We start from the raw sequence: 25419 nt of genomic DNA, 5'->3' as shown, positions 1-25419 counted from the left end.
ACGGCTTGATTTTGAGGAACTTTCAGTAGACGAAGACGTGTTCAGGTTCAAACATGTCAAATTAATGTGAAAGCTTATGAAATATGAGAAAAGGCAAATACCAGTTTGATGATTCTTTCTCTTTTTCTAGGAATCAACCAATAGTGCGAACACTCCAGTTATACTTTGTATCTCTCCGTCTTCTTCCTCTTCGTACTTGAGTTGCAGTAATTGAACCGCAGGGATCTGAGCTGCTGCTGCTCCACTACACAGGTTTCATATACGGAGAGATCCTATATTTCCTCCTGTGTGGGATATTTGTTAGTCAAGTGATCGAAATTCCACCAACAAATCCCCGGGCCGAATGTAAAAGAATATGTTAATACCATTCTGTTTTATTTCACCTTGACAGCTGAACTCTCAGACACACACACACACACACACACACACACACACACACACCACACACACACACCACACACACACACACACATCACACACACATACACCACACACACATCACACACACACACACACACACACACACACACACACACCACACACACACACACACACACACACCACACACACACACATCACACACACATACACCACACACACATCACACACACACACACACACACACACACACACACACCACACACACCACACATACACACACACACACACACACACCACACACACACACAAATCAATCAGTCGATGTCGTGTTCTCATATTTACTAAACCATTTCAAGACCAGTTGAGTCGGTGGAAACTTGTTGAAGACGTCACCTGACATCAGGTGTTCGACTGGTATCTGACCTCTGGGGGGGTCGTTGTCAAGGTCACGGATGTCACTGGCTTTGTTAGTAAGTTATTGGTTTGTTTGTTTGTTTGTTAGGTGGTTAGTTGGTTAGTTAGTTGGTTAGTTAGGTGGTTAGTTGGTTAGTTAGTTGGGTAGTTAGTTGGTTAGTTAGTTGTAGGTTCGCGCTCCCAGCTGCTGTAACGACGACCGTCGTCTCCCACGTGATGAACACAAACGAACCAGTTTCCCTCGATTTGACTCTTTTTGGAGAATGAACGATCTCAGACATTTGCTACAGTTGATGCTTCAGCTTCTCCCATGATGTGGAGCGCTGGACTTAACTGAGCATCAACCCCCCGAGCCCAAACAACCACACAGGTCATTTGTCCCGACCCTCTGATCCGACCCGAAGGAGAAGCTCCTGAAATAGCGCCCCTGCGGCGGCAGGAGAACCAGACAGTAATAAACATGCAGTGAAAGTCAAAGTCCTGTTGTGTGGATCCAGACATTCAGTCCAACCTCTGGTTGTAACGTGGACATGGCGTCGTCCTCTGCCCCGTCAGCTGGGGCCTGGTTCTTACAGGTGAACAGTCTCCGCCTCACGAGACCGTCACAGCTCAACAACACAGGGGCAGCGATCGACGGTCCGTTGTACCGGAGGCAGTTACAAAGTGTCAGTTTTCAGAGAAGCTTCACGATGAAGATCAGAAGCGCTCACCTGCCACAGCGGCCAGTAGAAATGACACAGCGTCTGCCAGGATTCAGCTCAGACTTGGCCGATCGGTGAATGTTAATTTGGAGGCCCGGTGGCACGACACGGGCCTGGCACGGAGCTGCAGCGGGCAGGTGTTGTGGGCCGTGTGGGAGCATCCAGATCTCAAATCTGGGTCCAACATCAGATCTGGAGCCACTGAAAGGAGTAAAACCTGTTCTTTAAAAGACTGATGGCACAAATAAAAAGAATTCAGGTCCTTTTAAGCATCATGAAAAGGTAAAACTTTAAAAACCTTGACTGAGAATGCAGAGACACTGTATCTGGGGAGTCTCTGTCTTTCTGTCTTGGCAGCATATGAGTGAATCTATGGATTAAAAGCCAAAAGTATCAACGTTCTTAAAAAAATCTATACTGAGACTAATTGGCAGCGAGTGCAGATACTTAAGACGAGGATTGACAACCGGCTCTTTTCTTTGTTACACGTCTTGGCAGCATCAGACTGGATGAGCTGGAATTGATCCACAGACCTTTTTCTTTCTGAATCTTTGGCAGAAAGAAAAGACTTTAGTACTTTTCCTCAAACGATAAAACAGTTTTTTAAGTGTTTATGTGACTTTACTGCTGCGTTCACACCGAGCGCGACGCCATGAGATTCCACACAAAGTCAAAGAGTTGAAATATACCAGGAGGCCAGTGGCTCCGATCAACTTAATGCAAATGAGGTCGACCTTCTCCACAATATGTGATGAGATTCTTCACTTGTTTTTTAGTATAATCATTTTCCAAACCATTTTTCAAATGATGTCTTCAAAGCTCCCAGTTGCTGCTTTCACATCTTTTCTTTACTCTATTTTTCATTATTATTATCATCTACAGTTGTAAACTGTAGGATTGAAGTGTGTCTATTACTTTCATTTCACCAGGTTTGTTTTATAAAACGGACTATCTGTGATGTAACGAGCGTATACCACGGCCTGTCGTGAGCTATAAGTATATTGTATTGTAAATGACGTAGAGCCAACTCTTTGACTTGTACCGGTGGAGTCATGATGCAATCTGTACATTCGTGCTGCTGCTCGGAGCTTTTGTCTTAATAAACAGATCCTCTATTATTTCACGATGAGCGCTCTGCGTATTCTGAGCATTGTTGCCGTGGTGGATCCGCAGATTGACGGACGTGCGCCGCTCTTGGCTGAGGAATTAGTGGAGATTTAGGATCTGGAGGTAGCCTCAATCTCTGTTCTGATCTTGAATAATTCAATCTGTTACAGAGTAAATTGTTGGAGTGGCCACGGGCCAGGAGCAGATTTGGTTGGAAACTGAAATGAAATCTTCATGTGGGCTGGTGGAATGTCTCTTTCAAACCAAACACACAATGTTTCCACTGCAGCAGCTCCGCTGCCAGGGATGACACGAAATCAGCCGAGGAAATTTCTTGAATAATGCATGCCCGAGGATTGTCTCGTAATCTCATTACGTGAGCGGTGGTGAAATGATGATACATAAATAAAAAAACTTAATGTATATCACACTTTGCATTTCCAGGAGTGGGGTGATTCACATGGCTCTGAATTGATAATCATTCATTCTGACCGTGGAGAGTAAATATCCTTTTGAAATGCATGACCCAACGTCTTCCGAGGTGCCAGAACCAGAGGCGCCGCGGCGCCGCCTAAATCAAATTATGCAATAATGGAAAGTGGGTGCAGAAGATATCTGCAACTCCATGTGTGCCAAAGTCAATATGTTTGTCAGATTGGCCCTGAAGAGAGCAACAGTGCCCCATAAACGATTCCTTGTTCCAGATAATGAAGACTCTCTCAGCCGCCGGCTGTGACTTGGCCCCAGAGCAGATTCCTACTTGTTCTGCTTCTATTGTGACTGAGAAACGACCTGACGTACAGTTATAGCTCGGCTATTTCTGTCCGTACACAAGAGGTTGCCTCTGCCCCCAGTTTCTGCTCCACTGATACCAGGACAAACACAGATTTGTTTCCTTCGATGTGAAGTCAGTGAAATGACTAAGCTCCAAGTGTAAATCAACTCAGTATCACTGCAGAGAAAACTGCTGCTACAGCTGGTTGTTGGTCGGAAGCTATAAGGACTTGACATCACTTTAGTTGTAAAAACCCCTTTAAGTGAAACAAAAGAAGGAGAAGCGCTGTGTTGTATACGGTGAATGAATATATCCCCACTCGCATTGAAATGAAAATGCTTAAGGAAATGAAAATCGCCCACACACAGTACCGAGAACAACGGCCAGAGTTTCTGCTCTTGAAGGAGCGAACAGGTTCTAATGAGCCGTCGCTGAGTTTCACTGTGACTCGACCTCTGGAGCCATAATGACGGGAGCGGAGCAGGAAGTGTGACGCATGCAGAGACAAGGTTGGACTTTCACACGGGAGATAATTACATTAACTGCTCCGTCATTTAGTTTCATTTATCCACAACCTTGAATTGTTTTATTAACGTACCAGGATGTCGAAGGTCCTGGAACTGTAAGAAAACACTTTTTCTAACTCGAGTGCAGCTGATTATCCGGTGATGTGTGTTCGCTGGGTTGTGACATCCTCTGTGCCACAGTGTAGCAGCAGTTTAAAGTCTTTGTATGGTCATTTGAATGTTCACACGAGGAGCCATGAATCACCGGAATCCTTTTGACAACTAATTATGTAATACATTGGCCTTGAGTTTCTTTTTCTCTTTTTAAGCCTTTTCAAGAGCCTGGGCTTCATTTATTCATGTGACATTAACATGATAATACTGGAAGGCAGAAAGAAATCAGACGTATTGAACTAATCTCCGAGTGTCAGTCTATTTAGAACACGAGTCCATGAAGACGTCATTGTTTCATATGGAAGTTTCTGTCAACGTCACATTAGAGTGTAAATTCCTCAGTCGTCCACGAGAGCAGTTGATCATGAATATTAGAGCAGAGCAGCCGCCGCTAACGTGTTGATGGATCTGTCGATCTCTGTCTCGTATCATCACAAGTGAACGAAAATGGCCATGATCTTTCAAGAAAATTAAGTTTTGAGTTTCCCCAGTTAGAGACGACAGAGTCAGATGTGACGCTGTGGTTCTTTCAGCTTCACCTTCGTCATCGTCTCCACATGTCGGAGAATCTGAGCGTTTATTAAATAACAACTTCTGTGGTTCCACGTGTAAAACAGCTCATTAAAGAATCACTGACCAAAGAGCAGAAAGTGCTACTTACTGTTTCCCCAATGTTGTTCTGAGACAGCAAAAAAAAATATTCCCCAGACAAATGTTTGTGTTGTTGGTTTTCATTTGTTGAAGCATTTCCACAGTTTGATGCTGAGCTGGTCCAGTTTCATGAACTTTAAAGCACATTTTTAAAACAGGCTTAGTTTATTTTGTAGTTTAACTTATGGAGCGATTTCACAGCGGCCTTGTTGGACCAAGATCTTCAGACTTTTCAGTTTAGTCCGAACCAAAATAACAGGTGTGAAAGGTTCGTCGAACCGGGAACGATTAATCTATCGGAATTATTAAAAACTGGATGAGATGGCTTTTCTTTTCCTTCCTCCTCTCGATCCCTATTAGATCTTTATTGATCCCAAGTGTTTTGAATCAGCTCTTTAGTTTGGTTCCATATTCCCACAGGCCACACAAAGAGGTGAAAACCCTTCAAACACAAAGCAGAAAAAATAAATATACACAAAAGCAATTATAGATTTAGAAAAAGAACAACATCAGTGACAATAGGATGAAGATATTATTATATTATTCAGATGATATTTTGTTGAGAGTAGTGGTCCGATCATTGGGCTTGTGACGCCTTCAGATTTAAACTGAGAACTATGAAGATTATGTTTTGTTCATAACAAGGTGACGACATCATCTGGTTCATGTTTCATGTGAGTCTCTTGTTCCATTTATTATTCATGTCGAGTGATGCTTTATTGAGAAGGAAATGTCAAGGACATGATTTTATTATTTACATTATTATTTTGGGACACATGTCTTGAGGTTCAGAACTTGAAGTCATTCCAATTGTTTTAAACATCAGTCATCTGAGCGGTTTATATATCATACCACGTATCATACCACGTATCATACCACATACCACGTATCATACCACGTACCATACCACGTATCATACCACATACCATGTATCATACCACATACCATACCACGTATCATACCACGTATCATACCACATACCACGTATCATACCACGTACCATACCACGTATCATACCACATACCATGTATCATACCACATACCATACCACGTATCATACCACGTATCATACTACATACCACGTACCACGTATCATACCACATACCACGTATCATACCACGTATCATACCACGTATCATACCACGTATCATACCACATACCACGTATCATACCACATACCACGTATCATACCACGTATCATACCACGTATCATACCACGTATCATACCACATACCATACCACGTACCATACCACATACCACCTATCATACCACGTATCATACCACGTATCATACCACGTACCATACCACGTATCATACCACGTATCATACCACATACCACCTATCATACCACGTATCATACCACATACCACCTATCATACCACGTATCATACAACTTATCATACCACATACCACGTATCATACCACGTATCATACCACATACCATACCACGTACCATACCACGTATCATACCACGTACCATACCACGTACCATACCACGTACCATACCACATACCACCTATCATACCACATATCATACCACGTATCATACCACGTACCATACCACGTACCATACCACGTATCATACCACATACCACCTATCATACCACGTATCATACCACTTATCATACCACATACCACGTATCATACCACGTATCATACCACATACCATACCACGTACCATACCACGTATCATACCACATACCACGTATCATACCACGTACCATACCACGTATCATACCAAGTACCATACCACGTATCATACCACATACCACTTATCATACCACGTACCATACCACGTATCATACCACATACCAAGTACCATACCACGTATCATACCACATACCACTTATCATACCACGTACCATACCACGTATCATACCACATACCACTTATCATACCACGTACCATACCACGTATCATACCACATACCACTTATCATACCACGTATCATACCACGTATCATACCACGTATCATACTACATACCACGTATCATACCACGCATCATACCACGTATCATACCACATACCATGATCATACCACGTATCATACTACATACCACGTACCATACCACGTACCATACCACGTATCATACCACGTATCATACAACATACCACCTATAATACCAGGTACCACACCACGTATCATACTACGTATCATATCACGAATCATACCACGTATCATACCACGTACCATACCACGTATCATACCACGTATCATACCACATACCACTTATCATACCATGTATCATACCACGTATCATACCACATACCACGTACCATACCACGTATCATACCACATACCACGTATCATACCACATACCATGATCATACCACGTATCATACCACATACCATGATCATACCACGTATCATACTACATACCACATATCATACCACGTATCATACCACATACCACGTATCATACCACGTATCATACTACATACCACGTATCATACCACATACCATGATCATACCACGTATCATACCACATACCATGATCATACCACGTATCATACTACATACCACGTACCATACCACGTATCATACCACGTATCATACAACATACCACCTATAATACCAGGTACCACACCACGTATCATACTACATATCATATCACGAATCATACCACATATCATACCAAATACCACATATCATACCACCTATCATACCACGTACCATACCACGTACCATACCACGTATCATACCACGTATCATACCACGTATGCCACATATCATACTACGTATACCACATATCATACCACGTATCATACCACGTATCATACCTCATACCACGTATCATACCACGTATCATACCTCATACCACGTATCATACCATGTTTTATACTACGTATCATACCACATATGATATATCTTATGGATAAAAGAAAAGAGCCATTTTGTGATATGAGAATGAATAGAGGCATTATGAGGAAATGTCTGGTTGGAAAAGGAAGCGAACTCTGTATCTCAGCGATGCTCCATATATCCAGCCTGTGTTTGTAATATTTTTGATCAGGAGCATCTTCAGTTCTTTATATTGGAATAATCCTGCAGCATCTGTTCAGAAGTTGTTGCACATTTCCACATCTCTACCTCGGAACGAGGTTTGGCAGGAAACCGAGAGACGAGAGCTCTGAGCCTGGAAATGTAAATCTATTTATATACGAGCATCATTTACATACAAGAGCAGACAGATGCGTGCATGGAGCCTATGTACTGTATATATATATGCAAATACAGACGTGCATTCAAAGCCATGCTACGCATTCACGCCAAATAAATTCACACCCACAAATAGGAAGACGACTGTAGAGACCGAACTCCAGGCTGAATGGAATCGTTCCAAACTTCTGCTGCTGGACAGGTTCTGGAATCAAACCCCCGGGCAGCAGGGTGCCGTGAGGAAGTGGCTCAACGCGCCGTTAATATGAATATGCAACATAATTCATGAGCCTTGAACACACAAGGTCTCGCCCGGGCACTTTCTGCCTTCTCATAACGTGAGGGACGCTGCAGACGCCTCACTCTGCCTGAGAATATTGGGATTATGATGATTATGCAGAGAATCTCCAGCAGCAGGTGCAGCGGACGTGGCACAACTGCTTAACCTGCATTTAACAAGAACCACGAGCTATAAATCTGATGGCAGACCAGGACTTTAGAGTTCATCCCACTCTCTCCCCTCGTTTCTCCTCATTTTACTACATAATGTGCGGCTGGATAGAATATTGCATCAGGATGGATGAACCGCGCGGACACGAGGCAGGAGACAACTCAGCTCTCAAGAAGACTTTTATTCAGCAGTTTTCACGTTTCTCCGCCCGATCGCTCATCAGTTCAATGACTGTCATCATCCTCGGAACGTCCATGAAATTTCTGACTAGTTTGGCAATTAAAGGAATCCTGAAAAAACTAAGCCTCCGTGTCTTCAAGCAAAAGATCCAGATTGAATTTAGGACGTTTGACAATCGGCTCAGTTTGAAATAACTCGAGAAGCAAATTGGATTTTTTTTGGGGGGTGTGGTCTCACGATGGGAATTATCTTCCGTGGGATGTTATGACATGTTCTCTGAACCGCCGGGTTCAAAGATTCAATTATTAAAAAAGGAAAAGGAGAAATATGTGTCGGGAATCATGATCCCAAAGATACGTACCTTGGTGTACATACCCAGCAGTGGATATTTGTTTCACTAGTTTCAGAAACTTGACAGTTTCGTTGAATTAATGGGAAACTCAAAGCAGGTTTTGTTCAGGCGCAGGCGGAGGCCGGCGTCACCGGGAGAAGAGGCTCCATTTATTTTCAAATTGAAGGATGTTTTCTGTCCCTTTGTAAATCTCATATTTTCTACGGACGAAATCAGCGCCAGTGCATTCATGAATATTTAGAAATTGGAGATGCAGTATTTCCCCGTGAAGTAATCAGAAGTCATTTCCATGCTAATGTAGAAAGGCTGAGGTGTGCAGTCCGACTCGTTCATTCACTCGTTCATTTGCACATTCAGTTATTCCTCCTCGCGTGTTTTTGATGAATGGATTCACTCGTTCTTTTATTCATCAACTGTGGGGATTATTTCTTGATTATTAAGTTCTTTTCTTAAAGCAGATCTACAGTATAGTCATGCTACAGTCGTGGCGCCTGGAAAATGAAAGTGTGAAGAAAAACTCAACCGTCTATTTGTTTAGAGGAATTCTTTTTTTCACTGGATATTCAAAGTGATTGTTCGTATCTTGTTTGTCGTTTCTTTTATGGAACCTCTCCAGAGTGTAACTCTGTAAATAAGGTGAATCCTCATCGAGCTTCACGTGGTCACAGACGAACAAACTGAAGATAAGATGAAGTCTGAGGGACAAAGACGAGGAAAGTGTTTGGATCAACAGAGAAATGGAATCCACTTCGGTTTGTGGATTTTCCTCTTTGTCTTGTGTTTGAGGAGGAGTGGGAGTGTTGAATTCATAATGTGTGCTGGTAAATATTGATGGATGCAGAACAGTAGGTGCGTCAAGAACAGAAGAGACAGACTCTCGTGGACTCTTCATCACAACGACCAGATGAAAAGAAAAGATTTCAATTGATGCTAGAGACACTTTTGTTTTCTGACCATAATTAAAGAATCTTCTCTAAGACTTCTCTATATATATTTTTGTTTTTCAAAGACTTTGAAGGTAATTTGTTCTTTCACCACACGAGTCGAACGTGTCTCAACACAAACACTGAGACTTTCTGGTTCATGGTCTGTTGGTCCAACTCAAATCTCCTACAGATTCAGAGATGAGCCTTGTTATAGCAAAACAATCATTTCTTATTATTTGAAAGAGTTTAAGCTTGTGTGAATTTTATTCATAATTTTTTTCTATGACATCATGAACTTAGTTCTCACTCAAACTCTGCTGCAGTCGAACTGTGTTTCATCACGTTTGACCGACAGAAGTCCGACAACCTCACATCCGTCATCTTCTTTCTTTTTGGTTCAAATATCGCAACACATTTATTGATGCTCTGAAAGAGACTGTGGGAGAAGAGCAGCGATAAAACAGAACACGTCCAAAACATGAATCTGGTATCCACTGGTTTTGTTTTTTTTATGATCCTCTTGAATCATATTCTCTAAACGATGAGCTCTGTGATATTGTGAAACAGGAAACCCTCGACGTTCTGCGGTGGAGAAGTTTTTGTGATGCTTATGAGTCTAATAAGGAAACATCGTGCAGTTGAGCTGCAGTTCAACATGGATCATCAGAGATAACGTGTGCAGGCAGATTCAGACGCTTTGACAGTCACAGAGTTATTAATGATAATTATTACAGCACACAGCGAACACACCACGACTGCACTACAATACATCGTTAAATTAAATCTAGTGCTCGCTCCCTTTGGCATGAACGTCCTTATTGTGCAGGAAAAGTCCGGCCACAGTTATGATAATAATATTCTCACACTTAAAGGAACATTGTTCCCGTTCTGCTCGGAGAAGAAAGAACCGGTCACTTGAAGAAACTCATCGTCTGTCTGACGTGTGAACTTCATACTTCTGCTTCTTCATCACCTTGTCTCAGCTCAGTGTCTTTCTTCCTTGTCCCTGACGGTCATCACGGAGAACATGGAGGATGTGATGCAGAGCGTCGCAGTGGAGGACGACGGATCTGTCGGACCAGTGAATATCAACCAACACGTCTGACAGATCCAGGGTTTTCAGCTGATGGTGGTTTCGTCTGGAGGTTTTCCAGAAGACGAGGTTCCGTCAGCACGTGACACCGAATCACTTTGTCTCACGTCGTCTCCTCATTTCCATTATTGATGTTGTTTCCTAAAGTGACAAGAAGTCATTAATGAAGAATCGTTTCTTATTAGAGCACATCGAGGCTTCGGCTGTCGAAGGTTCGGTGACGTCATGAGGACGTTTCCTCTTGAGGATCAGGATTGTGTAACTGACTCTCATCCAGTCACTGTGGTGATGAGGTACAGTAGGTCTCCAGACGGAGCCTGTTTGAGTTTGTGAACGCGACGTGTTGGCTGGTGAATCAGGGGAGCAAATACATCACACAAGAAGTCTGTCGTCTGATTTAAACCTGATCCAAAACTGCCTCACAACAACAGTGGAACACGACCGTCGTGCTTCTCTTCTGTGTTTTCAGTTCAAGAACATTTGGCCGCTCCTGTGACGTGAGACGGAACAAGACGAACACAAGCTGCAGCTTTCTGAGCTCCACTTCGACACTTAGTGAAGCAGCCCTGATGATGATGATGATGATGATGATGATGAAGATGATGATGATGATGATGAAGATGATGATGATGATGATGATGATGATGATGATGAAGATGATGAAGGTCCATCGACTGCAGCCTGGTACAAGTGTCCGCTGAGGGAGGAGGTCTGGAGACGTTTAGGAAAGTTCTCTCACAGACACGATGTCACAGCATCTTTAAATCTACCGGCGCTTCACGAACACACCAGAGATGAAGTGGTTGGTGAGAAGATGCTGACACAGTCGGTTCTGAGCCGATCACCTGCACTTCACCTCCGACTCATTTCAGTAAAACGGAGGAGCAGACGGTAACAGATCAGGTTCAGTGTCTCATCAGTTAACAGATTTGACACTGTGATTGTCAGAGGAACCTTCTGGTCCTCAACAAGCTCTGGTGTCAGTGTGAGACCCGTCCCTGAACTGTGTAGATACTTCACTGACATCTGTGGAAGCGTCGGCTGCAGCCGGCCCGCCACGTGGATTTTCTTCTTTGGGGATCGTATGTGGGGCCAAAACTGCGAAGGGCGTGATGGATACTCCTCCACCTCGAGTGGCTCTCGTCGGCCTCGTATAACTCTACAGCCTCATTTTACCCCTTTGGTCTGTAAATTAGGTGTCATAAAAAGAAAAGGAAAAGAAATCCTCTGCCTCACAGACACACACTGTCTGCGGCGCCCAAGGCCCCGGGGGCCTGAGAGGTGCGTCTGTGTCCGTGTCCCGTGAATTATGAAGCTGCCGCAGGCGGCGGGGGGGGGGGGGGGGGGGGGGGGGGGGGGGCTCGAGGTAAAGGGGCCAAATTGTAACAGATTGCCAAACCTAAACCCCTGCCCCTTAAGCAAAAATGGACTTTGGGGGACGAGGCTGCCAGTCACAACATAATTGATGCTCGTCCCATCTGCCAGAGTCGGAGACAAGAAAGGAACGTTCCCTTTGTGGCGTCTCGACTGAGGCCTCAAACTGTGCCTCCGTCCCACTCGTCCTCATTATCAGCACAAAGGCCGAGTTTACCCTCCGAGCTCCGGGACACCGGGGACGAGCATATGCATACACAGCCTTTACATTTCATATTTGCTCTTGTGTGGAAGCACGAGTGAGTCTGAGCAGAGACGCAGAGACGATCTGTGAACATGGGAGTGTTTTGCTTTCTGTGCGTCTGTCAGACGTCGGCCAGCTCAGAGGTGCAGAGGTGAAGAACATGTGTGTGTGTGTGTGTGTGAGTGTGTGTGTGAGTGTGAGTGTGTGTGTGCGCTCGCTCGCTCGCTGCACTTTCAACAACTCTGCTATGATTAATGGGCTTCTGAACTGGGGAACTTGTTCAGTGTGACACAAGCTTTTGTCTCTGTGTCGTCCCCTTCCTCTTCCTGACAGCACCTCTCTCCCTCCCTCTCTCTCCCTCCCTCTCTCTCTCCCTCCCTCTCTCTCTCCCTCCCTCTCTCCCTCCCTCTCTCTCTCCCTCCCTCTCTCCCTCCCTCTCTCTCCCTCCCTCTCTCTCCCTCCCTCCCTCTCTCTCCCTCCCTCTCTCTCTCTCTCCCTCCCTCTCTCTCTCTCTCCCTCCCTCTCTCCCTCCCTCTCTCTCCCTCCCTCTCTCTCCCTCCCTCCCTCTCTCTCCCTCCCTCTCCCCCCCCTCCCTCCCTCCCTCTCTCTCTCTCTCCCCCCCCCTCCCTCCCTCCCTCTCTCTCTCTCTCTCTCTCTCTCTCTCTCTCTCTCTCTCTCTCTCTCTCCCTCCCTCTCTCTCCCTCCCTCCCTCTCCCTCCCTCCCTCTCTCTCTCTCTCTCTCTCTCTCCCTCTCTCTCTCTCTCTCTCCCTCCCTCCCTCTCTCTCCCTCCCTCTCTCTCTCTCTCCTCCCTCCCTCCCTCCCTCCCTCTCCCCCCCCCCCTCTCCGATGTGGGAGGACGCGATATGAGCTGACACCGCAGCAATAACCCGTGCAAATTAAAAGGGTGGGGTGTAAATGCAAATTCCGAGGCACAATAGAAAAGTGATTAAAAAGCATTGCAGTGTCTTTTATCTGGTGGCGCTGCTTGTGCCGGGAACACGGCTCTGAGAAGACGGAGCAGACTTAGGTATTAGGGAATGTTGCCAGAGCTCATTTCAACATGTCTATTTTTTCTCTCTCGATTGTTTCTTCTTCTATCCTCCTCTTCCACAATCAGAGCCCGTCCGACTGGGCCTCTTCACAAACAGTGGATAGAAGATAGAAGCTGGTTGGTAGTGATTCATATGTTTCACTCTGCTTAGCTAATGGGAACGTGGTGTGTGTGTGTGTGTGTGTGTGTGTGTGTGTGTGTGTGTGTGTATGTGTGTGACCGTGTACAATTTCAAAACCGCCAATGCATCTGGTTATGATTTAACAATAACTCGGTAAAGTTAAATATCAGCCTTGAATTTCCAGTCAAGTAGGTGGAACCTCTCTCAATACTCTGATTACTTTTGGACCCTCGGGCTCACAACAGAGTTTTACTGCTTCATCAAATACTCTGAGTTACTGTCGGGGGAAGTCGGCCGACGCGACCTCGGCACGATGCTCCCGCACACAAGATAAATAAACCCTGGGAGATGTGGACTGGAGGTCCGGGTGCTTCGAACCGGAGGATGTTGGGAGTGTTTCCTGAGTCCAGCCGTCTCCTGAGCTCTAAATCCCTTCATCACGAGGTTAGAGTCTCCGGGGAGCAGGGAGCAGGGTCTCCGGGGAGCAGGGTCTCCGGGGAGCAGGGTCTCAGGGGAGCAGAGTCTCCGGGGAGCAGGGCCTACGGGGAGCAGGGCCTACGGGGAGCAGGGCCTACGGGGAGCAGGGTCTCCGGGGAGCAGGGTCTCCGGGGAGCAGGGTCTCCGGGGAGCAGGGCCTACGGGGAGCAGGGTCTCAGGGGAGCAGGGCCTACGGGGAGCAGGGCCTACGGGGAGCAGGGTCTCAGGGGAGCAGGGTCTCCGGGGAGCAGGGTCTCTGGGGAGCAGGGTCTCAGGGGAGCAGGGTCTCCGGGGAGCAGGATCTCAGGGGAGCAGAGTCTCCGGGGAGCAGGGTCTCAGGGGAGCAGGGTCTCCGGGGAGCAGGGTCTCCGGGGAGCCCATTTACCCTTCTCTTCTTCTTTGTAAAGGTAGCAGGGGAACAGAGGCTTGAGGATAGAGAACAAAGAGAGATGGAGGGAGAGATCATTATTGATGTAACTGGCACAGCAGCACTACCGGGGACAAAAGGAAGTAAATGCTGCTTTTAATGCAGCGGTGAGCGAGTGCTCGCCGAACAATGGAGAGAGATGGAACGCCTCGTGGGACTACATGGCTCACATTGTTACACATTTGCTCCGTCCTGCTTTTAATAATGCTATGGAATATAGCCAGCAGTGGATACAGTGTATCTTCTTGGCAGATTTTCTTCTTCAGACCAAATTGTTTTAATATCAAGGTGAAATCCTGTAAAGTTATGGCTCGATAAACCTTGATTCCAATGACCTCTGAAGGTGTAGATAAGAGAACCAGGAGGTTCCAGGGAGGAGCGCAGGGAAATGATGTCATGGTTAAATACATGGAGTTGTTATGTTGTTATTGGCAATAACTCAATAGTTCATCGGCTATTGATGATGCAGTCTAACACAAATGTCTAATTGGATAAGATGATGAAGTGATGACATTTCACATCTGAGTGGTTCCACGTCTCTGTATCATCATAACGTTCGTACCTCAGGAAGAGGAGGCGACTGTGAGCCTGTTGTTGAGCAACGTGACCGGTTTCAACTGGTTCCTGAAAGTTTCTTTGCTACATATTGTTCAGAAAACTTGAGTGTGACTTTTTCCTATTCAATAAGTTTCTCTCTCCCTGCTCTGTGAGCTCTATATCAGCATCAACATACAGGACGAGCAGGGGAAGTTCAAATATGGATGTGACACGATTGGTGTGCAGGCCTCAGTAAGTGTTTGCACTGAGAGGCCGATGCCCCCGTTCAACACCCGCAAATAAAGAACTGCAGCACGAGAGACGAGGGAGAAAAACTTCAGCTCAGCATTTAACAAGTGGGCGAAGAAAGAGAGAGAAGATTTAATCAGGTATGAAAAGGCTTAAACTCCATCATCACAGACAAGCATCTTAATCCTGCAGGCTTGTTGTGTTTGCAGACGGTGAGCTTTGCTCTGTAGGTCTTGGTTTTAATCATGTCAAATATTTCAGCGAGGCTTATTCCTGCCTCCCGTCAGGTGGCTCCGCCCCCCACAGGGCAGAAAACAATGGAGCAGCAGGATCAATATGCAGCTCTGCCGATCTCACTCCGCCGCAGAGAAGAATTATTTATCTCAGCGTTTACAAGGTTGTGGCAGCGATTTAATTCTAACTCGACAAAGCGTCTAGTTACTCGTGACTTCAGAGAACCACTTGTCAGGGGATTATCAGGAACCATCAGTCAAGTGGAAACTTGCAATTTGACAGTAATTATCTTAAATCTATAATGAGATTAGATTGACTGAGATTATTTTTGTCTAAATTGAATGTGTGTGGTTTTTGGTATAAAACACTTACAGCTGCTAATATGAATCATCATTTTTCAGTTAGCTGCATGAAGCACTTTGCAGAAGAAAGATTGGATGAAGACGTGCTGTCAGGAATAAAACTCATGTAACTTTTACACAGCGGAGCACAGAACACTGCTGTTTGATGGAAAAGAGCAAACATCATATGTGTCTGATTATTTGCTCTGCATATTGGAACAACTTGACTTCACCACTCCGCCGCCGTGCTGAGCACTTGAGTGTGATTGGTCAGGAGCAGACACCTCTGACAGCTTATCATACGGCAGCTGGAGATAAGCTTGTCAGTGAGCTAATGGAGTGTTCTAAGGTTAATTTACAACCATATGAATCCCATCAATAAGCAATTAAGAGGTGTGGAAACACAGAGGCGCCCAGGCCAGCAGCTAAACCCCCCACCACCCCCGCTCGCCTTTAATCAATTAATTGCTGTGACATGTCTGTTTAAACCCACTTGATGGATTTACACATAAAAGTGACACGTGACAATTCCACTGCACCTGCGTGACCTTCCTCATTCCCTCTCCCGTCTCAGAGACGCAGACTTTCTTCTTGTACCGCACACACTCATTGACAGATTCTGCAAAATGCTTCTAATTCCGATCAGAGCTGAGGAGGCTGAAGTTACTCTGGAGGGAAATAATATGCAGGATCACGATCCAGAGCATGAAAAGCCTCCGAAAGAGAAGACGTGTACACGACACGTTCAAGATGCATCTTCACGCCTCCTCAGAATCCAGCTGCTCATCGTCAGTTGGAATTCACTTGTCGATACGTCCCGGTGCCGACCTCACGAGGATCTATGAAGTGTTCACGTATATATGTACATATATATATATATCATACATGGAGCGCTGATCTTCTGGGGATGATGGAGATTCTCCTCCCAGTGCTCCTCTGGAACGCTGTGAAGTCTCCATCGCTGTTTCCTCTCTACACGACCATGACACCAGAGTCGGACGGAGGGTTAGTGACGTGACATGTGTGAGATTTTCTACATAATTTGCCTCATGCGACTCACAAGAGCCCCGGGGAGATGGAACATTCCGCTCCAACCATTCAGCTTCCACTCTCCTTCTTTTGAAAGTAGATAGAATAAAGCAGGTGTGAGGATTTTGATTTAGTCGGTTTTATTTTCAACATGTGGCCACAACAACATCTCTGCTGTCAGTATCACCTCTGCTCCGGCTACATGATTAATCTAAAGATGACACCTGAGCATGTGAAAGTAATATCTGAAGTTCCACTTTGTCTCTATCGAATATCCGAGCTTCCATTTTGTGTCTGTCGAATATCCGAGCTTCCATTTTGTGTCCTTCGAGACGTGTCGTGACATTACCTCATGAAGTTTGTGTCCTGTCCTCCACAGCGCCTCCGAACAACATATCCGTGGTGGCAGAGAACACTCCGGCCCCGTTCAGCCGATACCAAGCCCAGAACTTCACTCTGCTCTGCACTGCAAAGGGAGGGAAGCCGGCCCCGTCGGTGAGTCGCTGCTGAAGCTGCCGGACACAAACTGTGGACATGATGCTCACAGGTTTTATTTGAGATCACGTTCGTACTCTTCCTGTCAAGTTCTCTTTGAATAGAATTTCAAAAGTTGCGTGACAAAAGCGCAATCCTCTTTAGATCATCATTAAATACTACTACCACTAATAATGATTATTATTATTATTACAATACCTTACGGGCGACGTGGGCCGACGCTGGCTGTTGGTTAAACGACGCGAGCAGGAACGCTCTGTCGTCACCAGCTCGACCGTCACCTTCATCACAAAGTGACTCGTGATTGATGAGCAGCACTGATTTACTAAACAATGAACAGTCGTCATTAAAAAGGTAGATCAGCTTTAGGAAACAGACACATTAGTGTTATTGATGATCATGTTCAGGGTGATTAATCTAATCATAGTGATGTAATGACGGTAAACAGAACACACACACACACACACACACATATTCCCCTCAGCTTCTTGAAGAAAAGACAAAGTCCTCTCATATCGCAGGCGTGTGCGACAGTGTTCGTGACATATGAGCTCACAGACGCAGTGTGAGAGCAGCCGCTCGCTGTTTGTTCCCACTGGGTCATTAATCATTGTCCAGGACTGTACAGTAATGGAGTCCAGACCCTGAGCACGACCATCTCATGCAATTATGAGCCCAGCGAGAGGTGAGCACAAGGTGAATGTGATTTCCGTCTCCCAGGGACTTCCTGGATGACGGTGTGAGGAGAGAGCTTCTTCTCCCCTGCTGCGATTTCACAGGAACACCTGAAGCCATTAGAGCTCCGAGCTGCCAGGTCCGTTTTCAAGGCTCAACGGAGGAAAAGAGACCTGAGAGGTTTCAGCTGGTCCGACTGTGTGCGTCTGTCTGTCTGTCTGTCTGTGTGTGTGTGTGTGTGTGTGTGTGTGTGTGTGTGTGTGTGTGTGTGTGTGTGTGTGTGTGTGTGTGTGTGTGCGTGTGTGTGTGTGTGTGCGTGTTCCATATCACAGATCTCTGTATCCCAGTTTCATTCATGTTTACTGAACTCTGAACGTCGTCGTGTTGACGGGTTTCAAGATGTCTTCCACTCTGCAAGGACTCAATCTCAATCACTGGTTTTACATCAGAACCGTTTGTCTGTTGAAATCTGGGTGTAGCCACATTAAAACAATGAGAAGTCTGCGTGCTGCCACCTGAAGAATGGTGAGACGCTTTAAGGTCATTTATAATCCAGCAGCTTTATTACTCACCAATGTAATTTTATTCATCACTGGAATCTGAGGTAGCAACATTTTACTAACCACAGTTCTGTCGTGTGAATATAAACCTCAGACGTTTCTTCTTGTCATTCATGAAAATACAAGAAAAGGCACAGATGCATCGTTCACAGTGGATCATTAGCAGGACGAGGCACATTTACTCCCATGTTGTCTGAAATGTAGAGGAAATGTCGCAATGAGGGAAAAGCAAGTAGAGAGGGCCTCGAGCACTTCGCAATCTGAGTTGTTGTGAAGCTGCAGAAAAGGCCTGGAGTTCATTAGAACTGCCCTACTGTTAGAATGTATTTGACTTTTCCAGTTCCTTTTAGTTCATACTGTATCTGAAACACACTGGAATGATGCAAGATATGAAGCCAAGTCTGACAATCTGAAGAAAGTTAGAAAGAAAACACTTGAAACTCCAAAAGTTTCATTGCATCTGCGGTTGACCATGGCCTGTCAAAGTTGCCACGCACTGTCGGACTGAATCCAAAACCCGGGAAACAAACTCTGACAGTTTCACTGACGGATCTCAGAAGTTCAGTCTGCGTCGGCTCTGCAGTCCGGCTGCAAACGTCTCTTTAATCTCCTCTGAGATCTCGTACCGTTGTAGTCAGGAGCAGGAAATATTCATTTCTAATTGATATGGGGGGAATAAAAACTTTCGACCTTTGAGAAGATCATATATTTCATATTTGTGTTTGCTACATTATCTGTACTGTACGTCACAGCAGGTTAACTCTGTCAAACTGTATTCAGGGGCTGAACGTGGTCAGGTGACTTGTCAAGCTTTCGCAATGGAGCAGGCATAAAGAAATAATTACCTTCTGTCAACGTTCATTTAAAAAATGATATTACAATTAAAAATATCACCTTGTTTTGACATAAATATAAATTATTAAATTACCACAGAGGACTTGATCCCCATTCATCACAAGTGGCCAGTCGCTGCTGAACAAACCTCATTATCGCCTGAACGTCGCTGCCTCGGCCCAGTTGTGTGGCGGCGACTTCAAGCGGCCATCGCTCCTTCGTGATGAAACTCATTTAGTCTTTGTCGGCGCCGGCGCCTGCAGGCGTGTTGCAGAATGAGCCGTAGTCAGCTCTATTCTCAATGTCACATCAGCGCAGGCCGGACTCAACAGTGACGGAGAAACTGGGCTGATTTATTGAACAGCTGCTATAATATATTATTATTATTCTGTGTACAATTTCTTCACAATGAACTCTTTGTTTCTGCTACGAATGGTGAAATGAACCAGTTCCTGAACAGAACTGTCCTGCATGGAACATGGATTTTTGTATCTGCAGCATGTGACTGTGTTCATCTTACATTTACAGAGGAGTCTGTTGAAACTGGCATCCATTCGCAGAAAGGTCAAACTAATGAGAAGGTTTTTAAACATGCCTTCATCTGTTGGCCAGAAGAAAAATCTATATCCTCTATAGATTCTTTAGAGAGGGCGGCACTGTGGTGCAGTGGTTAGCACCGTTACGTCACATCAAGAAGGTTCTGGGTTGGAACCGGGGTCTATGTGAGCTCCCTCCAGGTGCTCCGGCTCCTCCCACGGTCCAAAGACCTGCAGATGAGGTTAATTGGAGACGGTTCTTTGTCTCTTAAGCTGGTTTCAGACGTTCACCGAAGTCCAGACGTTTTCCTGAACTTTTGCGGAAGGTGCAGGACGTGAGGATGCAAATTGACGTACCCGGATGCCAACGCTCGCCTGAATGTTCCGGAGCTTTTCCTGCGGTTGTGAACGCGTCCGAGTGGGACAAGCTCCCGCTGAGTTCTTCATATGTTCATGTCTGAAAACAGCTGATACAGTATGTGTTTATGAATAGATGGTGTATGAAGGCGTGGCTCTTTGGTTACTCTAAAGAGTACTCTATCAACATAGTTTCTAACAACATCAAAATAAGTTCTGTTTCCCAGTTGTAGAAACTAAAGCCATACAGGGTCTTTAAGTTAGATCAGGCTGCTGGTTATAGAAGAAGAGAAGAGAGAAAAGCTGCTGATTATTCTGTAGATCAACCAGAATCCTTTTTCTTGTGATTAAGACCAAAAAGCCGCTGCATGAGGCAACTGTGTTTGTGCTGCAACTTTTATTTTTATCATCAAATATTCACATGAATTTATATTTTCTATTTTTACCTGTTGCATTTTAATATCTAAAAATAAGTGCTGAAAAAAGAAAAGAAAAGAATAATGAGGCAACATCAAAAAGGGTGAATGTGAGAAAGAGAACTTGACTCATTGACTCTGAGCAGAACGAGGGAGTGAGACTCTGTTCTCCTGCTGCTGTGATGGAAACATATAGTCACAGATCACTGCAGCGTTAAGTTCACTGCCACTGTACATAGGAAACATATAGTCACGGATCACTGCAGCGTTAAGTTCACTGTACCTGTACATAGGAAACGTATAGTCACGGATCACTGCAGGGTTAAGTTCACTGCCACTGTACGCAGGAAACATACAGTCACGGATCACTGCAGCGTTAAAATTCACTGTACCTGCACATAGGAAACATATAGTCACGGATCACTGCAGCGTTAAGTTCACTGCCACTGTACATAGGAAACATATAGTCACGGATCACTGCAGCTTTAAGTTCACTGTACCTGTACATAGGAAACGTATAGTCACGGATCACTGCAGGGTTAAGTTCACTGCAACTGTACGCAGGAAACATATAGTCACGGATCACTGCAGCGTTACGTTCACTGCCACTGTACGCAGGAAACATATAGTCACGGATCACTGCAGCGTTACGTTCACTGCAACTGTACGCAGGAAACATATAGTCTCGGATCACTGCAGCGTTAAGTTCACTGTACCTGCACGCAGGAAACATATAGTCACGGATCACTGCAGCGTTGAGTTCACTGCCACTGTACGCAGGAAACATATAGTCACGCATCACTGCAGCGTTGAGTTCACTGTACTTGCTCGAGGAAACATATAGTCACGGATCACTGCAGCGTTAAGTTCAATGTAACTGTACATAGGAAACATATAGTCACGGATCACTGCAGCGTTAAGTTCACTGCAACTGTACATAGGAAACATATAGTCACGGATCACTGGAGCGTTAAGTTCACTGCCACTGTACATAGGAAACGTAGTCACGGATCACTGCAGCGTTAAGTTCACTGCCACTGTACATAGGAAACATATAGTCACGGATCACTGCAGCATTAAGTTCAATGTAACTGTACATAGGAAACATATAGTCACGGATCACTGCAGCGTTAAGTTCACTGCAACTGTACATAGGAAACATATAGTCACGGATCACTGCAGCGTTAAGTTCACTGCCACTGTACATAGGAAACGTAGTCACGGATCACTGCAGCGTTAAGTTCAATGTAACTGTACATAGGAAACATATAGTCACGGATCACTGCAGCGTTAAGTTCAATGTAACTGTACATAGGAAACATATAGTCACGGATCACTGCAGCGTTAAGTTCACTGCAACTGTACATAGGAAACATATAGTCACGGATCACTGCTGCGTTAAGTTCAATGTAACTGTACGTAGGAAACATATAGTCACGGATCACTGCAGCGTTAAGTTCAATGTAACTGTACGTAGGAAACATATAGTCACGGATCACTGCAGCGTTAAGTTCACTGTACCTGTACACAGGAAACATATATTCATAGATCACAGCTGTGTGTTTGTTCACATGAATTTGATTTATCGCTCCACAAAGGGAAACTATTCCCTGTTGCTATGCAACAACCTTCAGCATCTTGCAGTGTAACGTCTGATGATTCATTGTAGCTTCAAGTCCAAGTTTCAAAGTTTTGTTGAAGTTCATCCAACAAGCTGCTGCTGAAGCTAAAGTTAATAGTAATGCTAATGCTAATGCTGCTGCTGAAACACTGCTTCAAAACGACATGCGTTGGTCGTTTGAGTTGAAACAGGCTCGGCTCTTCAAATGTCACATACGGATCTATTCTTAAATCATCTATTACTGCTTTTATTCGTAGTAATAAATAATGATGATCAATTGATATGAAAAATGATGATGATGCGGATGGAACTGGACTGACACATCAGACTTAGATAACAGGAACATTTTAAAGACGTATAATCAGCAGAGTGTATTGTCCATGTGGTCACTTCCTGTCTAACGCAGACTGAGCTGTACGCCGCCTCTGATCGGAGCAGCTGTGATGTGTGATTTTCTATGACCCTGCATTCTTTTTAATTATTACTCATATTGTGTCTTGTCTTTTATCCTGGCGTCCAACATAATGATACTTTGGTCCAGAACAGTAGGGCAGTATTTATCATATGCTATAATTTACTGTAACATTCAGATCATTTACCATGTTCACACATGATCATTAGTAAGTTTACTTTCATTACATCGTTGTGTAAAATCTGCCTCTTTGAATAAACAAGTTTTTCAAAAGCAGCTAATTCTCACAACTTTTTTGGAGAAACACAATTTGCCAAATTGCCCTCATGCAGCTTTCGGGAGAGTTGGACACACGAGTGTTGAGAGCGTCTGGTATTATGTTTGGAGATCTGTCGGCATCTGATGCCTCTGCAGCGAGCGGCTGACATGTGAGTAATAGCTTCCCGTGACACTCATTAGAACATCCTCGCAGTACAAGCAAGCGCTGATTGAAAAGAGGCGAGATAATGACAGTTAATAATAAGAAGGGAAGCTGATGAAGTCATGGCCAGGATCTTTCACTCTGCCTCGCTCCTCGTTCTCTTTCATTGAATCTTTCTAGCACCATGAAAATTACCACCTTGTCCTTTTGACACCACCATGATTAATTGCCGCAGCACGCAGGTGCGTATGGACCATTGCACCATCGTTCAGTTTCCAAAAGGTTTCAGATTTAACATGTTGGTGAGGTGGTTTCATCACTGTCTATTCACAGGGAGGATACCAAACCCTCCTCGTGCCGTCGCCGCGGCTACAGCTGAGCATTACATCTCTTTTTTCTTTCTGTTCTCATTCATTTCAGCATGAAGTGAGTGGTTTTTGTCTGCGTCCATTGTCTGCACATATTGGACTGTGAAGTATTTGGGGATTTATAACAGAGGCGTGATTGATAATCACTTTATTCCAGTAACAGTGTCAACGCCAAAAACACTCAGAAATCCCTTTTACATGAGAAAGCTCCACTTCCCAACAAGTATTAGCTGACTGATTGATTAAAGACATTAAAGCCATGTTGCTTCTTCCTCTGCATGTTTGCTAAACTATTGTAATTACCAGAAAGAAGTCTAAAGTCATTCGAAGTCATCTCAACGGTCAAGACGTGGTGTGATGTCGCTCAGTGTTCTTTCAGTTTATTGTGCAGCATAAAAATAAAAAAATCTTTTTCTTTTCATCAATACACAATAGAAGCAGCGCAAATGGATGAACGGCAGCTCGTCGGCAGCGGCTCCAAGTGCCCGTGTCATTTTGTGAAATACCACCATTAATTGGAGACATGTATCACAGCGAGAGACGTCTTCAGTGTTATTTTTGGCAGCTTTATAATCAGTTTCGGAAAAATTAATCAGTGTTTGCTCTCCCGTTTGAACGGAATAAAAGAAGAGATGTTTTCTGTTATCTCCGCCTGTCAAACAAGCCAATGTGGGGAATAAGATTTTTAGCAAATTAGGAGGTAGCTCAGACGCATACAGACGAAAGTTCAAAGCCACGACAGACGTCGCCTTACTAGAGCTTAGATTAAAGAAATGAATTGCGGATAGATTCATATTAATATTTACATTGATACCAGGTCCCGGTGGCTCGTGTTGTTGGGCCCCGCGGCGTGTCCTCGTCTCTGCCCTCCGTCCTGCTGCTGCTCGCCGCTGCAGCTACGTTCAGAAACACTGAACAAGCTGATTTTACACTTTGGAGAATTCATTCCACTCCGGCAGATCATTTCAATCTTGAGACATGATTGTTGGTAGCAAGCTGGTATTTTTGATTCATTCACAGTAAGGTCATGGTGCTCATTAGGGATGCCACGGTTCTCAATATAATATTGAACCGTACGGTACGCCACGCACGGTTCAATACGCACTTGTGAATTGGTATTTTCGGTTTTATGTAATTTCATGTTTCCATGCTTCGTATTTCTCTCTGGATTGGCTCTGTCGGAGCTTTACAGGGGCACTTGAACGCAACATGTGTTGGGGACACGCCTCCCTGCTGAGTACATATCCAATCACTGGAGTCCGATTTCCCGCAACACTTCAACATGGCGAGCGGAGTTTGAAGAAGCGCCGTCTTCCTACTAATCTGTGGTGCGGGGACATTTTGGTTTTAGCGTTGAATACAGTGACGAGGGAACTACAAAAGTCAACAGAACAATTACTGTCTGCAGACATTGCTTCACACGTGTCGCCTACCCAAATGGTGACACTCCAATATGAGCGACAGCCTCCCTGTCTGGAAGCAGGACGCTGAGCGGGTAACACCGCCAGTTAAAAAACAGTTGTCTCTTGCCGATGTCTTCCAACAAGCCTCTTCCACCGGTTCAGAAAAACACAAGAAAATAACGAATGCACTGGGAACGATAATTGCAGAAGATCTGCAGTTAGACATGCGATCTTTCGTCACCTAATCAAAAGGCTCGCTCCGCGCTACACGTAATTCCCGACCTCTATTAAACAACGCGCAAAGAACCGGAACCGGAAGCCAAGAACCGAGGTACGTATGGAACCGTGGGCTTACTGTCCTGTT

The 25419-nt window shown here is 44.8% G+C and overlaps 1 protein-coding gene across 5 annotated transcripts in view; it reads left to right on the top strand.

Moving 5' to 3' along the window:
• The window catches only part of igsf21a (immunoglobin superfamily, member 21a), a 146680-nt gene that overhangs the window by 98853 nt on the left and 22408 nt on the right, over positions 1–25419 (top strand). For all 5 annotated transcript variants that reach the window (XR_004793642.2, XM_035632541.2, XM_035632542.2 and 2 more), the window contains one exon: positions 17337–17452. Coding sequence is in view for 4 of the 5 variants with exons in the window: in XM_035632541.2 (XP_035488434.1) it covers positions 17337–17452 (116 nt within the window). In the remaining variant the exon portion in view is untranslated. The remainder of the gene's footprint in view (positions 1–17336; positions 17453–25419) is intronic.

This window comes from Scophthalmus maximus, chromosome 6 (genome assembly GCF_022379125.1).
Source record: "Scophthalmus maximus strain ysfricsl-2021 chromosome 6, ASM2237912v1, whole genome shotgun sequence".
Classification (NCBI taxonomy): Eukaryota; Metazoa; Chordata; class Actinopteri; order Pleuronectiformes; family Scophthalmidae; genus Scophthalmus; species Scophthalmus maximus.
This window is presented reverse-complemented; position numbering and strand designations above follow the sequence as displayed.